The sequence below is a fragment of the Crocodylus siamensis genome, chromosome 3, assembly GCF_052110815.1.
Source record: "Crocodylus siamensis isolate JL-2025a chromosome 3, ASM5211081v1, whole genome shotgun sequence".
Lineage (NCBI taxonomy): Eukaryota > Metazoa > Chordata > Crocodylia > Crocodylidae > Crocodylus > Crocodylus siamensis.
The window spans coordinates 238,451,042-238,471,363 of NC_143397.1; the positions used below are offsets into that span (position 1 = coordinate 238,451,042).

At 41.6% G+C, this 20,322-nt stretch overlaps 2 protein-coding genes across 3 annotated transcripts in view; one reads left to right on the forward strand and one right to left on the reverse strand.

Moving 5' to 3' along the window:
* Window positions 1-278, reverse strand: part of MRPL13 (mitochondrial ribosomal protein L13) — a 58,335-nt gene extending 58,057 nt beyond the window's left edge. The window contains exon 1 of the mRNA XM_090040572.1: window positions 132-278. Coding sequence (XP_089896698.1) covers window positions 132-158 — 27 coding nt within the window. The 5' untranslated portion in view covers window positions 159-278. The remainder of the gene's footprint in view (window positions 1-131) is intronic.
* Window positions 217-20,322, forward strand: part of MTBP (MDM2 binding protein) — a 62,349-nt gene continuing 42,243 nt past the window's right edge. The window contains exons 1-10 of one of the 2 annotated variants that reach the window (XM_090040571.1): window positions 217-330; window positions 2,289-2,369; window positions 6,094-6,167; window positions 6,265-6,404; window positions 7,523-7,581; window positions 8,667-8,811; window positions 11,240-11,357; window positions 12,953-13,087; window positions 14,139-14,233; window positions 17,803-17,875. In XM_090040571.1, the coding sequence (XP_089896697.1) occupies window positions 276-330; window positions 2,289-2,369; window positions 6,094-6,167; window positions 6,265-6,404; window positions 7,523-7,581; window positions 8,667-8,811; window positions 11,240-11,357; window positions 12,953-13,087; window positions 14,139-14,233; window positions 17,803-17,875 (975 nt within the window). In that variant the 5' untranslated portion in view covers window positions 217-275. Of the gene's footprint in view, window positions 331-475; window positions 1,276-2,288; window positions 2,370-6,093; window positions 6,168-6,264; window positions 6,405-7,522; window positions 7,582-8,666; window positions 8,812-11,239; window positions 11,358-12,952; window positions 13,088-14,138; window positions 14,234-17,802; window positions 17,876-20,322 lie in introns of those variants that run through there. The other variant, XM_090040570.1, reaches the window with a different exon arrangement.

The window sequence follows — 20,322 nt, forward strand, 5'->3', positions numbered from 1 at the left end:
GCGCTGCATAAACCTAAAGGCCGTTTCCATCAGTAACATCACAAGGCCTGAAGGAGAAGAAGGGGGGAAAGAGAAAAATGGGGAGGTGGGGAGGAACAGAAACCCCAGGACCTGCCGCGCACCCCGCTCACCTGGGCCGCGCGGCTGTAGCTGGCCATGGCGCCGCGGGGGGCGGAGCTTCTGGCGGCGGAAGCGGAAGCGCGCGGTGGGGGTGGGGGTGGGGGTGGCGCGCGATTCGGAGGCGGCGGCGGGAGCCCTCCCGGCCCGTTTCGCCCATGGACCGCTACATACTCTTCGCCGGCTGGGAGGAGCGCAGGGTTGGCGGCCCAGGTGCGGCGGGAGGGCCCTGAGGAGCCTCGGGCGGGGGTGCGGCGAGTCCTAAGGGCCTGGGGGAGCAGCCGGCGCTGGGGGGGGGGCTTCCTGTCAAGCCCCCCATGGTCTGCGTTCATCTTCTCCCCCCTGGCGCTTCCCCAGCCGAGTTCTTCTTTCCTCTTGCAGCCCTGCGGCCTGGCCTGGCCTGGTCTCGGACTGTGGAGCCCCCTCGTCCCCTTGCGTCTCCTGGTTGCTGGGACGGGTTGCATGTTCTGCCCATGGCACCCTTGCTCCCATCCCTGTTTTGCTTTTTTAAATTATTATTTGTCCCTCATAATCAGTCATAGCCTTTTCTGCAGTCTTCTCATCCAAGGGAGGCCGGTGGGCTACTTGGCGGGCCTAGGCCAACGTCCTGCAAAGTGACAGATAGGCTGGGTGGCTGTGCCTGGTGGCTCCTGGGACATGTTTTGGGTGCTGGCCCATGCACTGTGCTCGGTGTTCCCCCTCATTTTGAACCTTTGTTCCTGTGCTCGTTTTGTCTTTTTGTTGTTGTTGTCCCAAGTGATCAGTGATGTTCTCCTTAGTTTCCTTACCTAGATTATTTGTATAGTGTAGATTGGTCCTCAGTGAGAGAGCCGTGTTGGTCTTGATGGGCTTCAGCCCATGTTCCAGAACAGCACAGCAAAAGGCCTCTTTGTGCAGACTGGTTTTAACTCCTTCCAGTAAAGTGACAGTTGTTTGTGCCTAGCCAAATAATTCAATCTAAGCCGAATAATGCAGTCTGAGGCTCCTCGCATATTAGCGAATCACCTAGTTTCTTTTCAGCTGGGGAAAGTAATCTTGTGTTTTATGGGATGATGCACCTCACCATCTGTGCCTCACTCTTCGGAAGCCTAGATCTGCCCATTGGCTTGTTGCACACTTTGAAAATCAGGTTGCCCTGGAGTCTGATCAAGACTGGAGGTGGGGAAAGCTTTTTTCCTTTTCTTCTTTTTTTTCTTTTTCTTTTCTCACGGCTGTTTTTAGGATCAGTGGTCAGATAGTGAGCTGGCCCTGCTTGCATGTTTCTGGATGCCTGACTTGATTGAAAGTATATCTATTTAAAAAAAAAATCAAGTAGCACAGGGAGTAACTAATAATCTGAATTTCAGACAGTCTTGATTTTTGATACTTTCTCAGAAGTAGTATTATTAAGTCAACATGTGGCATTTGCTGAGACCACACATTCGTTAGGATCCCAAATATAAGCTGAAAGAACAGGAACACCTTCTGAAAGTAACTGTAGCTGCTGATTTTGTGAACTGGGACTCTTTAGCCTGGAAAAGCGTAGGCTCAGGGGTGATCTGATGGCCACCTATAAGTTTATCAAGGGTGACCACCAGGATCTGGGGGAATGTTTGTTCACCAGAGCGCCCCAAGGGATGACGAGGTCGAACGGTCACAAACTCCTGCAAGACGGTTTTAGGCTGGACATAAGGAAGAATTTCTTTACTGTCCGAGCCCCCAAGGTCTGGAACAGTCTGCCAGCGGAGGTGGTTCAAGCACCTACATTGAACACCTTCAAGAGTAAATTGGATGCTTACCTTGCTGAGATCCTATGACCCCAGCTGACTTCCTGCCCTTTGGGCAGGGGGCTGGACTCGATGATCTCCCGAGGTCCCTTCCAGCCCTGATGTCTATGAAATCTATTCCTTGTTACTGGAGATTTGTAGTTTAATTTTATTTCAGAAATGTGATGTCTGTTTTCAGACTTGGGCTTTTCTGTATTTAGAAGAGTGTGTTGGTTCAACTAAATCAATATAGAAATGGGTCTTGTGAAGCCTGAACAAGCTGAGGTACATCAACTAGCACTGATTTTTTTTTTAAGTAATTCGTTAAACTGATATAGTATAGAGTAGCAGACTAAGCTTATGACATGTTGGCAAGAAAGGAATTGTTTGTCTTATTTTGTACTGATAGACATTTATGTTTTTCAGGTCTGACTTCAGCAAATGTTTTCAACTTACTGAAAGAAAACTTTACGTCTTTTATGAACACAGATGTAAGCACGTTCCCAGGTAAATAATAGCACACTTTGAAAATCAGGTTGCCCAGGACAACTAGAAAATGTTGGTAATTGAACAGAAATTCAGTATTGGACCTTTCGTTTAAAAAATATTAAGTGCCTACCGTATTTACTTGAATACAAGAGAGTTTTTTTCCCCATTCATCATGGTGGGGGGTAGCCTCTCATTTTATATTCAATTGTGGGCCAAGCAAGCAGCTGCTGCAGCTCTAGACAGGGCCAGGGTGGCTCATGTGGCAACTAGAGGGTACGTGGGAGAGCCTGGGGAAGGAGCAAATGGTGGGGGGAGAACATGGGGGAAGGGGCAGAGAGAGGATTGCAGGGGAAAGGATGTGCACAGTGACGTCCTGGGCATGGGGAAATGGCATGGGGGAAGGGACACCTGGGTCATGTCCTGCATTCCCCTTGCTTTGCATGTCTCTTTACCTTTCCTTCTCACCAACCCCCCGCCCCCTGCACTGCTTGTCCCTTCCCTATGTTCCCTTCAGTATTGTACACCCTTTGCCCTGTGTAGGAAGTGGCTTGTGGTACCAGGGGGGCAGAGGGGAGCATGGGCAAGGGGCATGCAGTGCAAGAGGTAGCGCAGGGAAAGGGTACATGATGCCATGAGCTAGATGAGTGGTATAAATCTCGTCCGAGGACTGGATCTGTGGGGCCACTGCCTGGATTGGGCCTCAGACCTCCCAGATTGGGCCCCTTGCAGCCCAGATCGTGTCTCAGTTTGCCCCACATGCCCAGTTTAGCCAGTGTGCAGCACTAGCACACTGTAGCTCTCCAGCTTGCGGGGCTCTCCACAGGTCTGGAAATTTGACATCAGGGGACCAGCAATTAATGCTGCCACCATTCCCCTCCTTCAAATTTTCTGGACCTGTGGGAGCCCTGCAAGTTGAATGATATGCCACCATGGGCCAGCTTTGGCCCACGGCCTGGGCGGTCGAGCAACCCTCTTAAAAGAGGTTTTTTTCCCCCCATTCATCATGGTGGCTTAATTGTATTCCCTTTAGCTGTGCAATGGCACATGTCACTGTCTACAGTGATTAATTGTACTCTATTTAACTGCACCATAATCAGTGAAGGAGAAAGAACTGTCAAAGGACTTGCAATGGAAACCTTGAACCTGGTCAATTTGGGGGCTGCTAATACCACAGCACTGTGTAATTAATGAGAACTGTTTACAGCACTGTCAATCTTATGGTGCTAGCAGTCCCCAAACTGGCTAGCTTCTCTCATAGTCAAGGTTTATAATAGCATCCCTGACAGGGACTATTAAAAGCCTTGGAAATGAAGAAACCAAGTTAATTTTGTGACTGCTAATACCAGTGTGCTGTGTACTTAAGGAACATTAAGGATTTCTGTTAAATCTGGTTATGTGCATACACTGAGAAAGTTCATAGTCTCTTTTCAGACTGTTCATTTAAATTGAGCACGCGGTATATTTTTGTGATATTTGACGAGCTCTCCAGCTACTCAAATATATCTTGATTAATGTATTATTTGACAGATTCCATTAAAATCTGTTGAATAATACATTTATATAATCTTTGTGATTTTAACCATCCCTAGTAGTACTTTGCATAATAATATATTAAGTATTGATATTAAATGATTAAGTATTGCAGTTAAATGTTCATGTACTCCACCCTAAATGTTTTATTTGTTTGTATTGCCAGGTGTGTGCGGTATGGAGGTAGTTAGGGGAGAAAACGTGATGTCACCTTGTCTAGTATTTGTTAAATGGCGTTTTTGTTGTGTCTGTGTGAGGGGTTGTACAATTACTTTGTTGGACTGCAAGATTGTAATTTGTTCTTAGCAGCTTCAGCAACGTGATTCGGTGATGGTGAAAACTTTCTGTAGGAACAGTGGCCTGGGAGCTCTTTCTCTACTGCCTCTGACTTGTTGCAATGCCTCTGCTAAGTAAATCCCTTTGTGCCATGGTTGAGGTCTGATCCTGTGAAATAAAGAGCTCTTTCTGGGGGAGCTCAGCACTTGTATATTATCTTGCCGCTTATCCTTGCAACCATTGAAGGATCCTATGGGATCGGATACCTTTAGTTTCAGTTGTGATGCCAAAAGCAAACTAGTGTTTGAGTGACATTAGCATATTAAAATGTGATCATTAACTGGGTTGTTTGCAAAACCTTGAAAGGGAAACCATGACACTGCAGTGTTGATAACTTGTCCAAAATGTCATTGTTATTCAGTTAAGTTTACCATGAATGGAAATGGCAAATTACAGTTGTCTAATTTAACCCAGATTGGAATGGAAGGAGTTTATAGTGGTGACTGGATCCTACACATGTAATTTATGTGATGTTCTTCATGTGTTGCAAATTGGGAATGTGTATGTTTCTGTTTTAGGAAAACCTTGAGAAATAAAGGTTTGTTTGTTTTTTGGTGGTATCTTTTACTGAACAAACTATATAATTGGGAGAGAAGTTATCCAAATTTTTAGGTACAAAGTGCCCCTTAGTTATAACAAAGTTTTCTTGCCTAGATTACTTTATAGTGTAGACTAGTGCAGCACATGGCTGTAGGGTGGAGCATGCCCATCAGCCCCTACATGGCTCCCTGCGCCTATGGAGCACACCCCTCCTGAGTCTTGTTGCTCCTGGTGCAGGTGGGGCCGTGGTGCATGACTGCAGGGTGCCATGTGAAGAGCATGCCTGGGGACATGTTGCACCCTGCGGCCATGTGCTGCATTCGGCGGGAGCTGACTGTGCCCCCCTGCCCACTCCCCTCGTGGCACGCTGCAGCAGCATGCCACCCCCCCCCCATGGTCATAAGCCATGCCCCCTGTGGCAGCAAGCCACACCCCTGCCTGGCTGGTTGCCACAGCGGGGACTACAGCCTGGCCTTGCCCCCTCAACCCCCATCTGTGCCTGTCTCTGTCTGTCCTAAGGCTCTGGGCCGTGCATGTGCATTTGACCTGGAGCCTCACTGACAGATGGACAGAAGTGGTAAGGCTTTTATTATATTAGAATTGGTCCTTAAGCTGACCAAAATAAAGCCTGCAATGGTAAGATACAGATTCACCAAAAGAAAGAACCCATAAAAAAATAACGTGCTGTTGTCTTCTGACAGCCCTCATGTGTCAGATGACTAGATTACTTGAATTTCTAACTCGACCAAAACAGTAAGATTACATGTACAATTCATCATTCAGAATCTTTCATGAGGGAGATTTTAAATGAAAGGGTGTATTATAGATGAATGGCTTATGTTTAGACAAGATTCTTTGGGTAAATCCAATATCTTTTATTAGACCAACTAAAACGGGCGGGCAATTATTTTGGGTGGATGGCTGCTTACTGAGTTTTGGCAAGCCATCGAGGGCCACATGACAAGTGGCCAGGGCAGACAAATATTACCCTTCTAAATTTTTAGGGACCCCGCAGGCTGGATAGAATGGCCTGGCGGGCTGCATTTTCCCACCCCCGAACTAAAATAATTGGAAAAATTCTTCTTTGCAAGCTTTTGGCTGCAAACGCTTGTCTTGAGGCTGAGGAAGTTTGCAGTTGGTTTGTACTCCTTGTGGATGGAATAGAATAGAAGCCAGTATGCAAGAATGCCAGTCAGTGAAAATTCAAATTGAGGCAGTTAGTGGGTGAGATACAGGTTGAGGGGGAGGGATGTAGATTTGCTGATAAGAATATAACTCGTAAATGGTAGAATGATTACCTAGTTTATGTTTAATAATTTGTTTTGTTTCATTTTAGCATGCTCATTGGCTGGTATTCCAAGCATGAGGAAGTGGTATTTTGCAAATCAAGTTGTAAGTGGGTTTTGCCAGGTAAGAGGGAGAAGTTTTATGAGTTCTGTAGCTGACTAAACAAACTTTGATTAACATAAACCAGACCATAATTAATACATTCTTTTTACTTCACTAGTTCTGCAGTCTGGACTGGGAAGAGATTAGTTTTGACTCAAAGAAAAATGAAACTGAACACTTTCTCCAAACAAATACTGAAGAATGCCTGGGTTTTGAGGAGGAAGATAGTAGCAGCAGAGAGTCACTGTTGCTGACTGAGTAGGCTTATTAAACCTTTATTGAAACTTATATTTATTTGATATTTAATAAGTACAGGTTGCATTTCAGTCAAGAGCTTTGGATTTTTGCCACCTGCAGCAAGACTTTTCCCATGTCCATCTCAGCTTCTTGCAAAAGAAGAGAAAATCACTAATCCAACAATAAGTAAAAACCTTAAAAAAATGCATGCAGCAAAATGTAAAATGATGAGAGAAATCTCAGGAAAAAACAAAAATAAGTTTCTTGCCTTCTAAAATAAAACGACCGAGGAAAAACTGCTTGTGAACAATACACTCAACCATCATAGTGCAACTTTCCTATGACATGAATTCAGAAAACGCTTTAAAGAGGGTGATATGCATCAGGTTTATGTTTCAAATTGCAAATTAAATAGTGAGGCAGTTACCAGTCTAAGTGGTTAATTAGCATGCAGTCTAAGTAATAATGAAGTAAAGTCACTGGCATTTGCCCTTCTTAATATAAAGGGAACCAAATGACTCTATGTTCTTTTTATGATTTTGAACTATGGAAAACTCTTAGATTCCTAAGACCTTTTAATTTAAAATCCTAGGTTTTATGTCGTAAACATTTCAAAGTTATATGTGCTTGCATTTTCATTTCTTGCATCCTAAAACATGCTTTGGTGTATTTCCTTTGGAAAATAAAATGCTGCAGAGAGTACAAGTTTCTTGAGTTAGTGAAAATAAAATGGTTTGTGCTAAATATAACTAGTATAATGCTTACATCACTGTTGGTAGTTAGCTGTGGTATTAACTTCTTGTGCTCATATGGACACATATGTGAAATGGAAAATACTTTTGGTAATTCACTTTAGAGGGAGTCTAGGTTAATTCACAGATCGTAGGGCTGGGAACCAGATACTCTTAAATTCTAACCTTAATTCTATCATTGAGTACGTCTCCTGTAGGAAAGTACTTGACTTATTCTTCCTTCAGTAAAAGTGAAGATGACTATGATACATATTGGGTTGATATGATGAAAAAGTTAGTATTTAACATCTTCAAAGTACTCTACAAAGTGATAAATATCACTTGCATCTTTCCAACTCAGTTCTAAATTATTTTATACATAATTTTGTTTCCCCAACTTAATTTCAGTGTTTATGAAGAAGCTGCAGACAGTTTGCATCAATTGTCAGACAAACTCCCTGCTCCAGGTAATCATGCAATATGTGGAAATCAAAAAATCAGTCTTCTGGAGAAGACCACTGAGCAGTATGTATTTATCATAATGATTTGGAACTCTGTTTATGCAAAGCCACACAGATAAGTAGACAAAAGGTAGTGGTACAGGAATGACAGTGTTTGCCCTCTGGCTTCACTCTTAACAGCTCCACAGAAGTAGTTGGTGAAAGAACCAATGGAGAAAATCTTACTGTTGCAAATTAATCAGGTCAGGAGGAAAGGGGAATGGAAAGGGATTCAAGTGACCATGTAAGAAGCTAAGAGAATAGCAGATATTGCTGAGAACATGGGTCAAGAAGGAGAATGAAGTAGCTTTGTACAACGAGTATTCACACAGGCTGAGCAGGGAGGAGTAATTACAGTGAGCTTTGAAAGTGACAGACAGCTTAAATTTGATTCACCTTATAAAGGATGTGGACAGTGGAGAGGTATAAAGGGAATGAAAATCAGCTTGACAGGCATTACCAACTGCAGTTTGTATATAGATATCTATATTTCAGTATTTAAATACAATATGCTTAAATATTGTATTAATAATAGTAAGTTTAGGTATTTTTAGATTTGCATTTAGATTTTACATTTAGAAATACTTAGGTTTATATGTGTGTTTTAGGAAGCCAGGGAGACTGTTGCAGTAGTTGAGGCAGAGTTGTTGTAGAATAGGAAGAGAAGAATGGCACATGCATATGTCAATCAGGAAGAAATTGGGCACAGTCCAGATGTGTTGGGTAGAATAAGAGAGAAAGGAGAATAAGAGGCTTCAGTGACAGGAGAAGCAGAGTTATTGATGCTGATGGAGGAGGAGGGAAAACAATGAATTCAGTTTTATCTGTGTTAATTATAAGCAGATGACTAACCATCCAAAAGGTAATGCTAGGAAAAGGCACCTAGAAGTACTTCAAATCTTGTGCCTTTAATACATTTAATAGTAGTCCATAATAAGGCATGCTTTCTGTGGTATATTTTGATAAGTTTGACTAAATCCTTAAAATAAGATGAATGCTTGTTTCCAAAACTTGAATGTATCACAGTAATGTTGCAGTAATTGTGTTGCTAGGAAGAGCTATGGTTGATGTAATACTACAGACTGGTGAACCTGATGCCCCCAAGTTAAAAGACTGCTTACCTGCTATTGGTGCCTTGAAACATCTGAGAGAATGGCACTCTGCAAAAATCACAATAATAGCAAATGACTGTAAAGGGTATGTTTTTTATTTGATATATGCAAACAAAATCATTTTTTGTTTTCAGTGTGCTACTGTTTTGAAACAAAGTTCATGAACTTTCATAGCACTTGACAGGGATTTTTTAGGAATATATGGATTTCTCATGTCATTTTTAAAAAGGGAGTTCCAGGCAGTTTTGTTATTGTAAACTCATGGTTTTGACAGAGAAAAAAATGCAAGATATTTAAATATCTATTATTAACAAAGCAAAGATAAAATATCTCATTTAAATTTCTCTTGTACATAGTTTCCCCTTCATTTTGCATAGAGCGTTCTATGAAGTTAATATGTTACAATACATGATAATTATTATTAACTATTAGTAGATTTTGATCTGCTTTTGTAAAATGAATACAAACTTGCTGGTTTTGTCATTTGAAGTTGTTGATTACTTTCAGCATTTCTAATTTAATGATTGCATTCTTTGGCTCCCCCTAGACAACACAATATAATGACTTTCTCTAGCTTTTAAGTACTTTCACTTGTACTTTAAATGGCTTTATTAATTTACCTCAATGACAAACCAAACCAAACAGTTAACTTAGTACAGAAAAGTCCTTCTCTTCTAATTAATTCTGAGCTCTTGATATCCAGCAGAGTGTATTTTTTTCTGAGCCACAAGTCTCCTCAACAACTTTCTTTCTGTGGAGAGGAAAAAACATCATAATAAGTTCAGCCGTGCAAATTACAATCGTCTGCTATAACGTACTTTTTTCCCCCCAAAATTTCAAGCTTGGCACTTGAGAGACAGCTTTAATTTTATATTGTTAGGGGCATGGTAAACAAAATCGTGGGAAAACAAGGAAACCTAATGCATAATTCTTGGATAGACCCTAAAAAAAATACTTTTAGCTACAGAAAGCATCTACCTATTGTGCAGTGCCTATTAACATGTACAGGGGGGATATGGAAAAAAAGAACCAATTTATCATGAGTGGAAAAACCCTTACTAATCTCAAACAATATTGATTACTGATTCCTTGGGCAGTATGCCAATGCAAAGAAACAAGGGAAAGGAAAGCCTCTAATTGCCAAAAGAAGGTGATGTTTTCTCTTTCCATCAACGTCTCTTACTTCCTTAGATGGCAAACTGTGGAGTATGCAGACTGTGAATAATGGGCTGATGAAGAGTATACTTATGTTGCAGTCAGTACTGACTGCAGTGTTATGTAGTGTTTATATCTGAGGCTAGAAGTCGATATTGCCAAGTGCAGCAGATCATTTGTGTTGTGGTGTGTCACGACACAGTTGATCTGCTTTGTTAGACAAAAAGTATGTTGCCCCTTGTCCCACTCTTGATGTCCCGCCCTTGTTTTCTGCTTTCCTCCCTCAGCAAGACCTGTCCCCAACAATCTCAGGAGTGGGCCTGAATGAGCGGATAAACTGGGGCTTTTCCCTGCTCAATGAGACACGTTCCTGTGATTGCGGGAGATGGGTCTGGCTGAGCAGGGAACCCCAACTTTCCCACTTTTCATAGTTTCTAGGGTCAGAAGGGACCTGAGCAGATCATTGAGTCCGACCCCCTGCCATGGCAGGAAAGAGTATTGGGGTCAAACAACTCCAGCAAGGTGTTCATCAAGCCTCCTTTTAAAGACCCCCCAGGTAGGAGCCAGCACCACTTCTCTTGGAAGCTGGTTCCAGACCCTAGCCGCCCTGACAGTGAAGTAGTGCCTCCTGATATCTAGCCTAAGTCTACCCTCTGCCAGCTTGTGACTGTTATTCCTAGTCACTCTTGGTAGTGCTTGGGGGAGCAGGGACTCCCGCAGTGCCTGCTGGTCCCCCCTGACTAGTTTGTAACAGGCCACTAGATCCTCCCTCAGCCTTCTCTTGTGGAGGCTGAACAGGTTCAGGTCCCTGAGCCTCTCCTCGTAGGGCCTGCCTTGCTGCCCCCTGATCATGTGAGTGGCCCTCCTCTGGACCCTCTCCATGCTGTCCACATTCCTCTTGAAGTGCAGCACCCAGAACTGGATGCAGTACTCCAGCTGCGGCCTGACCAGTGCCGCATAGAGGGGGAGGATCACCTCCTTAGACCTGCCTGAGATGCATCTGTGGATGCATGACAAGGTGTGGTTGGCCTTCCTGACTGCATCCCCACACTGCCGGCCCCTGTTCATCTTGGCACCCTATGCTAAACTTAGTCACAGCAGGAACTACAGAATTTGCCTAGGTAGCTATTGCTTGATATGTGCCCAGGTTGACTGCTTTTTCCTGGTAGAGCATGAAAATGCTTTCTGAAGGAGTAAGTGTCAGCATATCTGTATTATTTTGTATAAATAAAGTCATATGTATTTGCCTTTGCAGGTTTTAGTGCCTAGATATGTTAGATACGTTGAATTAAATCTTACTGCATGTTCATTTATAAAACTAAAATAAGAGATTCATTAATTTTTCCTTATGTTTACAGCAACTGGCAAAAAATTGCAGACTACCTGTCAGCAGATGTTGTAGCTTTAGATGATCTAAAAAATGTTATCGACTCAAAAGAGCTGTGGAGGGGGAAGGTTCAGATATGGGAAAGAAAGGTAAATAGCTGTTTCTACTTGTGATCAACTTTTCTAGGACACTATAATTGTTGTACAACACAAATTGTGTCATAAAGTGTTAACCAAAATGTTTTCAGCTGGATTTCTTTTAACAATCTAGTTGGATGGAAAACAATTAAAAATAATTTTTTTTCTGTTTAAAAATGTGAGTTATTTTAAAATATAACTAAACTATAAAGTTTCATGCTTTCAGTATCTTAAGTATGGATTTAAGAATCTAACTTTAATTATCAGTTTTTTACAACCTTTTTGTTTAGTAGTTAAAATGAACCAAAAAACCCAAAAAATAATTTGTTGTCCAGTCCAAGTCCTTTCCTTCTTTCTGCGCTACTTTGTGGGGCTTATCTAAATGGTCTAATATAGAACTTCTGAACAGATCAGGAACTGTTCAGCTGTAGAAGAAAATGAATATGTTTTTCAATGTCAGGTAACTTGGATGTAGTATATTGTTACAGTTAAAATTTATCATGCTTAAAGCATGACACTTTCAGTAGTCGGTGACACACAAGAAACCAATGTTGCTAGCATTGCATTTAGTGTAGGCGTGAGCAACATATGGCCTGCGGGATCTTGCTGTTTAAAACTCATTTGGATCTGGCCTATGGGTGGCTGGCAGCTCTGGCCACCACATGGTGGTGGGTGGGTGGGACTGCTTCCACCCAGCAGCATCAGCCCTCGATACAGTGGCATCAGCTGTAAACCTGGGCTGGACTTCTGCTGCAGCAGCCAGGTGGCAGCATCACCTGTGGACTCCACCAGCAGATTCAGGAGCCCTGACAGAACCTGCTGATGGTGTCCACAGCTAACTCCACTTCCCTCCCAGCACAGTGGAAGCTCCCACCTGGAGCCCTGACCTGGAACTTGTTTGCAGTGTCAGCTATGCACCCAGGCAGGAGCTTCTGGTGTCAGCATCAGCTGCGATGCTGCCGGCAGATTCCACACTGGGGCTCCAGAACCTGCTAGCTGTGACCACAGCTGACACTGCTGCCTTCCTGCTCCAGTGGAAGCCCCTGTCTGGGTCCACAGCTGAGCTTCAGCAGGCCTGTCGAACTACAGCTCCTGCCAGGTTCTGGAGGGAGGGAGAGAAACACAGAGAGAGTTGGATGTAGCCCTCATCAGCTCCCCAAAACTTATTAAGTGGCCCTACAGCCACAATAATTGCTCACCCCTGATCTAGCTGCGCTTGACTACCCAATCTGAATGACCAAATACCAACTTATAGCTGGGTTGACTGGGGATAGCCTTCCACGCAAACTTGGTGGGATGCCTAACCTTGTGCCTCTGGACCCATAGTGCAGTACATTAACTGGTCTGCCACTGTACCCTTGGTGCAGAATTCCTGATATTCTTGCCAAGTTATTCAGTTCTGTTGGCGTCAGTCTGAATACAGGCATATCCTTTAAAAGTAATGGTCTGTCAGAGTGCAGAGAAATGGGTCCATTGTTAAATGAGGCATTATTAAAATAATGCTTTGTTTTGTATCATTTTGCCTGTTATCTAATAGCTGCATTAAGAACTGGAGCCTAATTCATTCTCCCTGGCCTTTTCTAATATACTTTCTTTTTTTTTTCCAGTTTGGATCTGAAGTTAGGTTTCCAGAGTTTTGCATAAAGGGTGTCTCAGCAAAGACATTCAGCACTTCTCATTTAAATACTTGCTTTGCTGCCAAGAAAACAACAGACTCAAAGGATAGCAGTATTTTGCCAGAGGTAAAACCTGTGTTTGATCTTTCTTTGAATCACTACAGTTTAAAATTTTTACTTTTGTGAGAAAATTAATAACGAAGGAAATGGTACTTAGGATTCAGAAATGAATGTAGAAGTAATAACTACATAATGTACAGGCTTGTTTTGTTCCTATTTTTATCTAGATGTAGTTAGTGACATTTGGTTTAATTAAAAGTTCTCTAAAATGGGATCGTGTATATTCACAGCAGAAGTGGCAAGATGGTTCTGATTTTTAGCATTCAGAGAATTCAGTGTTCAGTAAATGCATTGCTGTAACATGCACACTGTCTCTATTTACATTTTCTGGTTTATTTTAGAGTTAATTTTAGAAGTAGAATGTGGAATTAGAATTTTCCCTGCAGTGGATATTGGTCTCTATTATTGGTCCCAAAATACATATTTTCTGGTGCAGCAACATTTTTAAAATATATGATTAACTGGTAAGTTGTAATCATGATAGAGCTATAAAATTGTTTGGTCTGCCCTTGGATAATTTTTGTTTGTTTTTGAGGGAAGATGTGATAAGTGGTCTTGTATATTTGAGATGGGCTAGGATGCGTAATAGATGAAACCTATTAGACACCACCATACCATATTTACCTGCATAACAAATGCACCTTTCCCCCCAAAAAAGGCCTTTCCAACCTTCCCCCCCCCCCAAAAAAAGTCAGTTCAGCTGTGAACGGGTTAAACCTGTACCTTTTGCCGGAGCAGGAAGGGAGGGTGAGCGAGCTGAAGATTGAGCTCTGTACATGATCCATGTAGCCATAATGCTGGGCTTTGTTCTGCCTTCCACAAAACAAGGTGCATGCCTCCAAGTAAGACGTAGTATGTGAGAAAATACAGTATGTTTTGTCTTTAAACATGTTTAGTCGTATTCTGTTTTGTTCTGGAAAACCTTTCTCCCCCTCCCCTACCTTGTATGCTCCTTTAAACTTGTTCTAAAATATGGTCCCAGTGCAGCAAAGCACCCCAACAAGGCTTATTTCAATAAAATACCAATTATAAAGTTCTAAATTTACTTTTGTTTCAGGTTTTCCATTATTATGGTCCTGCACTACAATTCTTGCATATGGTGGTGCTTTCAGACATACCCTCCTGTTTTGTATCGGATCTGGAGTTTGAGCTGTATCCTTTTTGTTTCTCCTAGCCCTCAAACGTGTATCTAGAGTGGGTGGGCATATATCTTGTCTGTGGGCCAGGAATATGACCAAGAAGTGCTGGCCCCTCATTCTTGCTTTGAACCCCCCAAATGCTAGAAATTGGGCAACTTAATTGCCATACAGAAGTGGTGAATTCTCTCAGACTTTTAGTCCTGGTTTGGTGTCTTAATATGTGGGCAGTGCTGCCCTGAGGTGGCTGTATTGTTAGGCAATATTCTAGGCACGGAGTGAGAGGGCACGTCCAGACGAGTGCAGATGTGTGCAGATCTGCAGTGCCCCTGGAGATCCCGAGGTAAAAAAACCCTGCCCCCCCCAAAAAAGTGGGACGGTGCATGTGGCAACAGTGCACACTGCCCAAAACTGGAGCCTGGCTGGCTGGAGCCACACTCCAGCTGCTGACCAGACTCCTTGTTGTAGGAGCGCTGAGGCTTGCAGCTGCTGGAAGCCCCCAGGACCTCAGGTGAGGCTGCTGGGGCCAGCACAGTTGCTGGCCCCAGACTCCCTTATCACACACAGGGCAGCCTGCCATGCATCTGAGCACACATGTCCCCAGGGAACACCCATGCCAAATAGCAACCCGTGTCTTTGTGCTGCTGCTACTTGTCCCCAGGAAAATGCATGTGCCCACTTGTAGTGTCGTGCTCAGAGGGGACAGTGATGTGCTTCTGGGCAGTGCTCCTGGGCCTAGTATGGAGACAGTATAAACGTGTCTTCTGTATGGGGCAGGGGTAGTACTGGAAAGGTTAGGAAATGTTGGAGAGGCACAAGGATTAGTGGTGTGTTCCATTAATTTGCTGCACTTTGAATATATTTTAAAATTATTTTAATGGTTCCTAGAATAGATGGATAGGCACCATTTTAACATTTTGTAACATCAAATATATGAAGTAATGATTCTCACGTTGCTTGATTACAATATTTTTTCTGATTATTCCATTAATAACACTAAGCACTGGTTAGTTTGTAGGTTGGGATACCATGGTAGTTTTTGTTTCTGTAGCACAGTAGCACTTTTATTGCTAGGCAATAAATATTGGTGGTAAGAAAACTTACAAAAATATCTTTGGGTGGATGCTTGAAGATTATACTGTTTTGGATCTCCAGAGAAAACTTGATAAGAATTAAGTATGATGTCTATTAGGGCTAGCATTTATATAAAAATTAGGGAACGTCTTTCGAAAGATTTTTTGACTATTGAAAATTTCAGATGAATATTGCTTTTTCGATGTTTAGTAAATTCAAAATAAAAACTGGAGATAAAGCAATAAAAGATGTACAATAATATTTTCATGATTCCAATGATTTTCAATATTCCAATGATTTTCTTCAAAGCTAAAACAATCAGTTCGTTGCACACTTTTGAAAGACAGTATAGAATATAAAGCTTTTGTGAGTAAGCGTGCATTTTAAATGACAACTTTGAGCTATTCATTGGACTATGCAGTCTTCCTATGTTGTGTGGTAAACATTAGAACTTTGCTAAGTAGAGAAGGAAAAGTGACTTTTAAGAAATACATTCATATTTGGATGCTAGCAAGAATTTGTTTAAGGAGAAGATTGACCAAATTAAATTTGCATAGGAACAATGCTTAAAATAAAGCTAGCCTTGTAAAAAACAAAAACAAAAAACCCCACATAATTGTAAAACATATTTTGTGACACTTGATTTTCAATTTAATGCAACAGGTAGATGTGGTTAACTGATCATTTATGGTACACAGTATTTAAATTTACTCTGTTATGCCATCTGAGAATTAGGGTTTTTTAAATGTTGTATGAGCTTTGTTTTATTTTAGCAAGAGCTAAATGTCTGTTTATTTGCTGATCTTTTAAACAAGAATACTCTGTTAATGGGCATCCATATGCTGAATACCCCTTTCTTTTCCACCCCAATTCTTGAAAAGCATCTTTTTTAAGAAACAAGACTGTACTTCTCATGGTTGCAAAGAGGGCCTTTGGTGGTATTACATGGAGAGCCCTGAAAAAGACACTGATGTCTAAGTACTCTCCATTCCCCTCCCCTTCCTTAGCAAGAGTTGAATACTGCTAATTAGTTTGAGCATTTGTGACACTTTCTTTTTGCACCAAGTTCTCCAAAGCTGGGTAATTATCCCTATCTAATATTCACTCAGGATGCTAAGATACTCGAGTCAATTAAAGTACTCCCAACACTGTTAGTGATCACGCTATTCTATTAAACTACTCCCATGTCCATTTTACTGATTGGACTGGTCTCTGCATATAAAGAAAACTGGGTGAGAAATTCCTTCGTCCTAATCCAAAGCTTTTCATAATACAGTTAAAAAGATATTAATTTAAAGAGATTTTTCACATATATTGGAGCTGACACTAGGGCAGGTCCTCACTAGACTGAAGATTATCTTTATCCTCTTGGTGTGCTTACTTGATAAATTCTGAATTCCATATACAAAGTGTGTATGGGAATATTTGCACAGTTTGAAAGACATTTATCTACTAGGAATGCTGCTACACTCTGGGTGTGTAAGGGTTGCGGGGGCACAGAGGCTGCCACTGTGGCACAGCCCTGACAGGCGAGCCCAGAGCCAGCATGGAGCTACGTTACAAGCTGGTGTTGAATGTGGGGGAAAAGTGGCCCCTCGCCCACCCTGTGGCTGGTGCCCCCCCCCCCCCCCCAGCTGCACCTTACCTGAGCTTCTTGTGCTGGGGCAGCCACATGGTCCCAGGCCAGAAGCCCCTCCTGGGGCTTCTTTCTGGTGGGGAGCAGGGCAGGGCTGGGCAGGCCCTGCTGCTGCAGGAACCCACTGAGGATTCCCCTGGGTCCTACTGCCCCTGAGTCCTGTCATTTTTGACAGGAACCAAGGACAGATAAATTTTAATTTTCAAAATTTTTTTAGGGGCCTTATGGGCCAGATAGAATGGCCCACAGGCCATATTTTGCCCACCCCCTAATGTGGGGGCTGTAAATGAGAACCTTGAAACTAGCATGAGCAGTCTTGGTGGGAAGAGTTGGAAGTGAAGGATGGACCTTTTAATATTTTAGAACAAAAAGATAAAACAGTACATGAAGTCTACTCAGTATTAAACTGATATGAATACTATTGTTGTTGGAAATGTTTCATTTATGACAGTATATCTGATGTGTCGATACTCTGTCATAGTGAATGTCAATAATATCTGCATTCCTCAGAAAACTATGAAAAACTAAAGTTGCAGAGCTAGCATCTTATACCAGCTTGTTATATGTTTGAAAGAAGCAAAGAAATAAATAATATGTTAAAAGATACTTGCTCAAATCTGATCACTTGAAAACTTTCAACAAATGTGGTTTTTTTCATATTTTATTTATAAAATGCCTGCATTAAAGTGTACCATCTCACTTAGAACAGTGAAAAGATATGTATTATATAAAAATCAAGTAATGAGGCATGGTTAGCTTGCATTGCAGACAAGTTAAAATGTTTCTTTGTTCCAAATATGATTATAGCACTATTTATAAAATTGCCATAGGTAAACCTGTGCCCAGTGGTATGGTTCCTTAAACTTTTTGCCCAGGAGCTTGGCAAGAAAAAAAATCAGAGAAACATCTGTGCTGCTTTTAAACCAGGTTGCTTCTCTCTGCGGAAAGGTATGACAGGTTTTTTTCAGCTGAGCAGTAAAATGAAGAAATACATTTGTTCATAAATTGCTATTTCTGTCTGTTTTGACAGCTAATCTCTGCAGAGTGTCCTAAAATTTGCTTCTGGGGCTAAATTTTGTCATTAGATTTTTACATTGATAGCTGTGAATAACTCTGTAATGGCATTTAATTTTAAAATGCTATTTGCTTGACTTGTTTATAAAATGTTTCTGATGTTTATAAAACAAATCTGCTGTGATCAGAACATTGCTGGGGAAAATTATCATATAGCAGGTTACTAATGTTCCTGTGTTTATTGGGAAGTGCTGTTCCATTATCCTTAAGGGTATACAATCTGGAAAACAGAATTGGGCCTGCTTTTCAGCTTAAAGTGTAGGATTTCATCAGAGTATATTTTCCCTAAAATACTCCATTACCCATCTAAAAAAGATTTTTAATTGTTTTAAAATTTTACACTGTCAACAAATACCAATTTTGAAAAGGTTTTTTGCACATTTATGTAACTTGGATGATTAATGGGTAAAAATGGTAGTTAAGAGATTTGTTGGTTTTATTGCATTGGCCAATAACTCAAGTTTCTTTACTTGTTTCTAACACTTTTTAGATGTTTTTCTAGTCACTTCTTAGAGTTTGTGAGATTGCTAGAACTGGATCTGCTCCTACATGAGTGGAGCATGTGCAGCCATGGTCCACAAGGCCATGTCATCCGACTTGTGGGTCTTCCCATAAGTCTGGAAACTTGGCAGCAGGGGAACAGTGGCAATGTTAATTGCCTCTCCCTTGCTGTCAAATTTCTGGGGTCGTGGGGAGCTCTGCAGTCTGCATGACATGATCCTTTGCACTAGATTGTGCTATCATACAATGGGGCCGGGATGCAGGGTCACTGCAGCTGGATCATACCCATGGACATTACCATATGCTGACTCTGCACTAGATCATGTCTGTGGACCAGCCTTGCATACAAAATCCAACCTGTGGACAGACCCTGTGCCACTAATTTGGCCCATAGTGCCGGAAGGTTGAGCTCCCACTGCTCTACTGAAACTTTTTTTTTTTTTTACACCAATTTCATTCTCAGTCTACTTGTTGCATTGTAAAGCATGCCTGAAAAAGAAGAATACTAAAAATCTATGATTTCTGTTTCTTCACCAGCCTTAAATGTCTGGCAAACATCACCAAACAGGGCCCCAAACAGTTCACTTAGAATATCTCTGTTACCCCCTCTTTAAATCTGTTGCATATGATTAGTGTGGCCCTGTTCTCTGTGAAGTGGAGCCAGGCCAGATTGCCCTGTGCCTTATCTGCATATAATTTTTTGGAGAATTTCAGGACTCATGACAAGAACACCTGGTTCCAATCATAAATGGGGGACTAATTAACACATAGATTCTTTGTGGGGGGGGGTATCTAGAGTACATACACATACTGAACAGTGCTGAGCTGTGGGATCACTGTGGCTTGAAATGCTGTTGATTCTGCTGGGGCCCAACCCAGTGAACTGTGTGGTAAATCATGAGCCTCTTGGCTTCAGGCTAATATTATGCGTAGTTTTTATGATATATAAGTAGATACAAAAGTGCTGCTTAAAATGTATTCATAAACTTTCTTTGCTAAAACATGCAACAGTTTCAAAGAGGTAAATTGCATTAATTCTGGATGAACTAATTTTATTATAATGCAAATTAGTACAAGTATGTTTATTTAAAGATCAATGTTTTCAAATTTGCTCCTCACTTCCATGTGCTCAGAGAGTGCAGCGTCAGACAGTAAGGAGGAGGGGAAAGGGGATGAAGTGGATGGGGTGGGGTTGGAGAGAGGAGGGCAAGGAGGCTACCTGGCTTCCTAGATTTATTTTCCCTGTTTGTAGTAGTGGGAAGGTGACAAATTCAAACCAGATCTCCAATAAATAGATTCCATACCTGGAAAACGATAACAAACTTATACATTTGCCATATATAGAATCTAATTGTTGGAGGGTCATCTTATATTCAGGGTTGTCTTATATTTGAGTAAATACAGTACGTATTCCCTCTTCTACCAGCATACACATACCTTTCTTAAAGTGCAAGAGTCAACTATGGCTATTTATTGGAGTGCCTGTTAGCACTAGCTGATTATAGCTGATTTTATGCTTTGGATTCCCATGGAAATTAGTCTCTTTATCAAGTAAGAAGTGCAAATGTCCAAGTCCAACAAGTTCTAATTTCTTAAATCCTTTAATTTCAAAAGCAGACAAAATTGTTGGGGCAGCTGCTGCTGCTTAATTCAAAACAACATCATGCCAATAGGGATGAGTCCTATGGTGACGAATGGGAAAAAATAAAAATCGGAAAACAGAGGAGTTTGCTTTTAATTGAAATGTACATTCATGAGCAACTTCCCCAGTTAAGAAAGTAAAGATTGATGAGCTATTGATAATACTTTACTGAATTGAT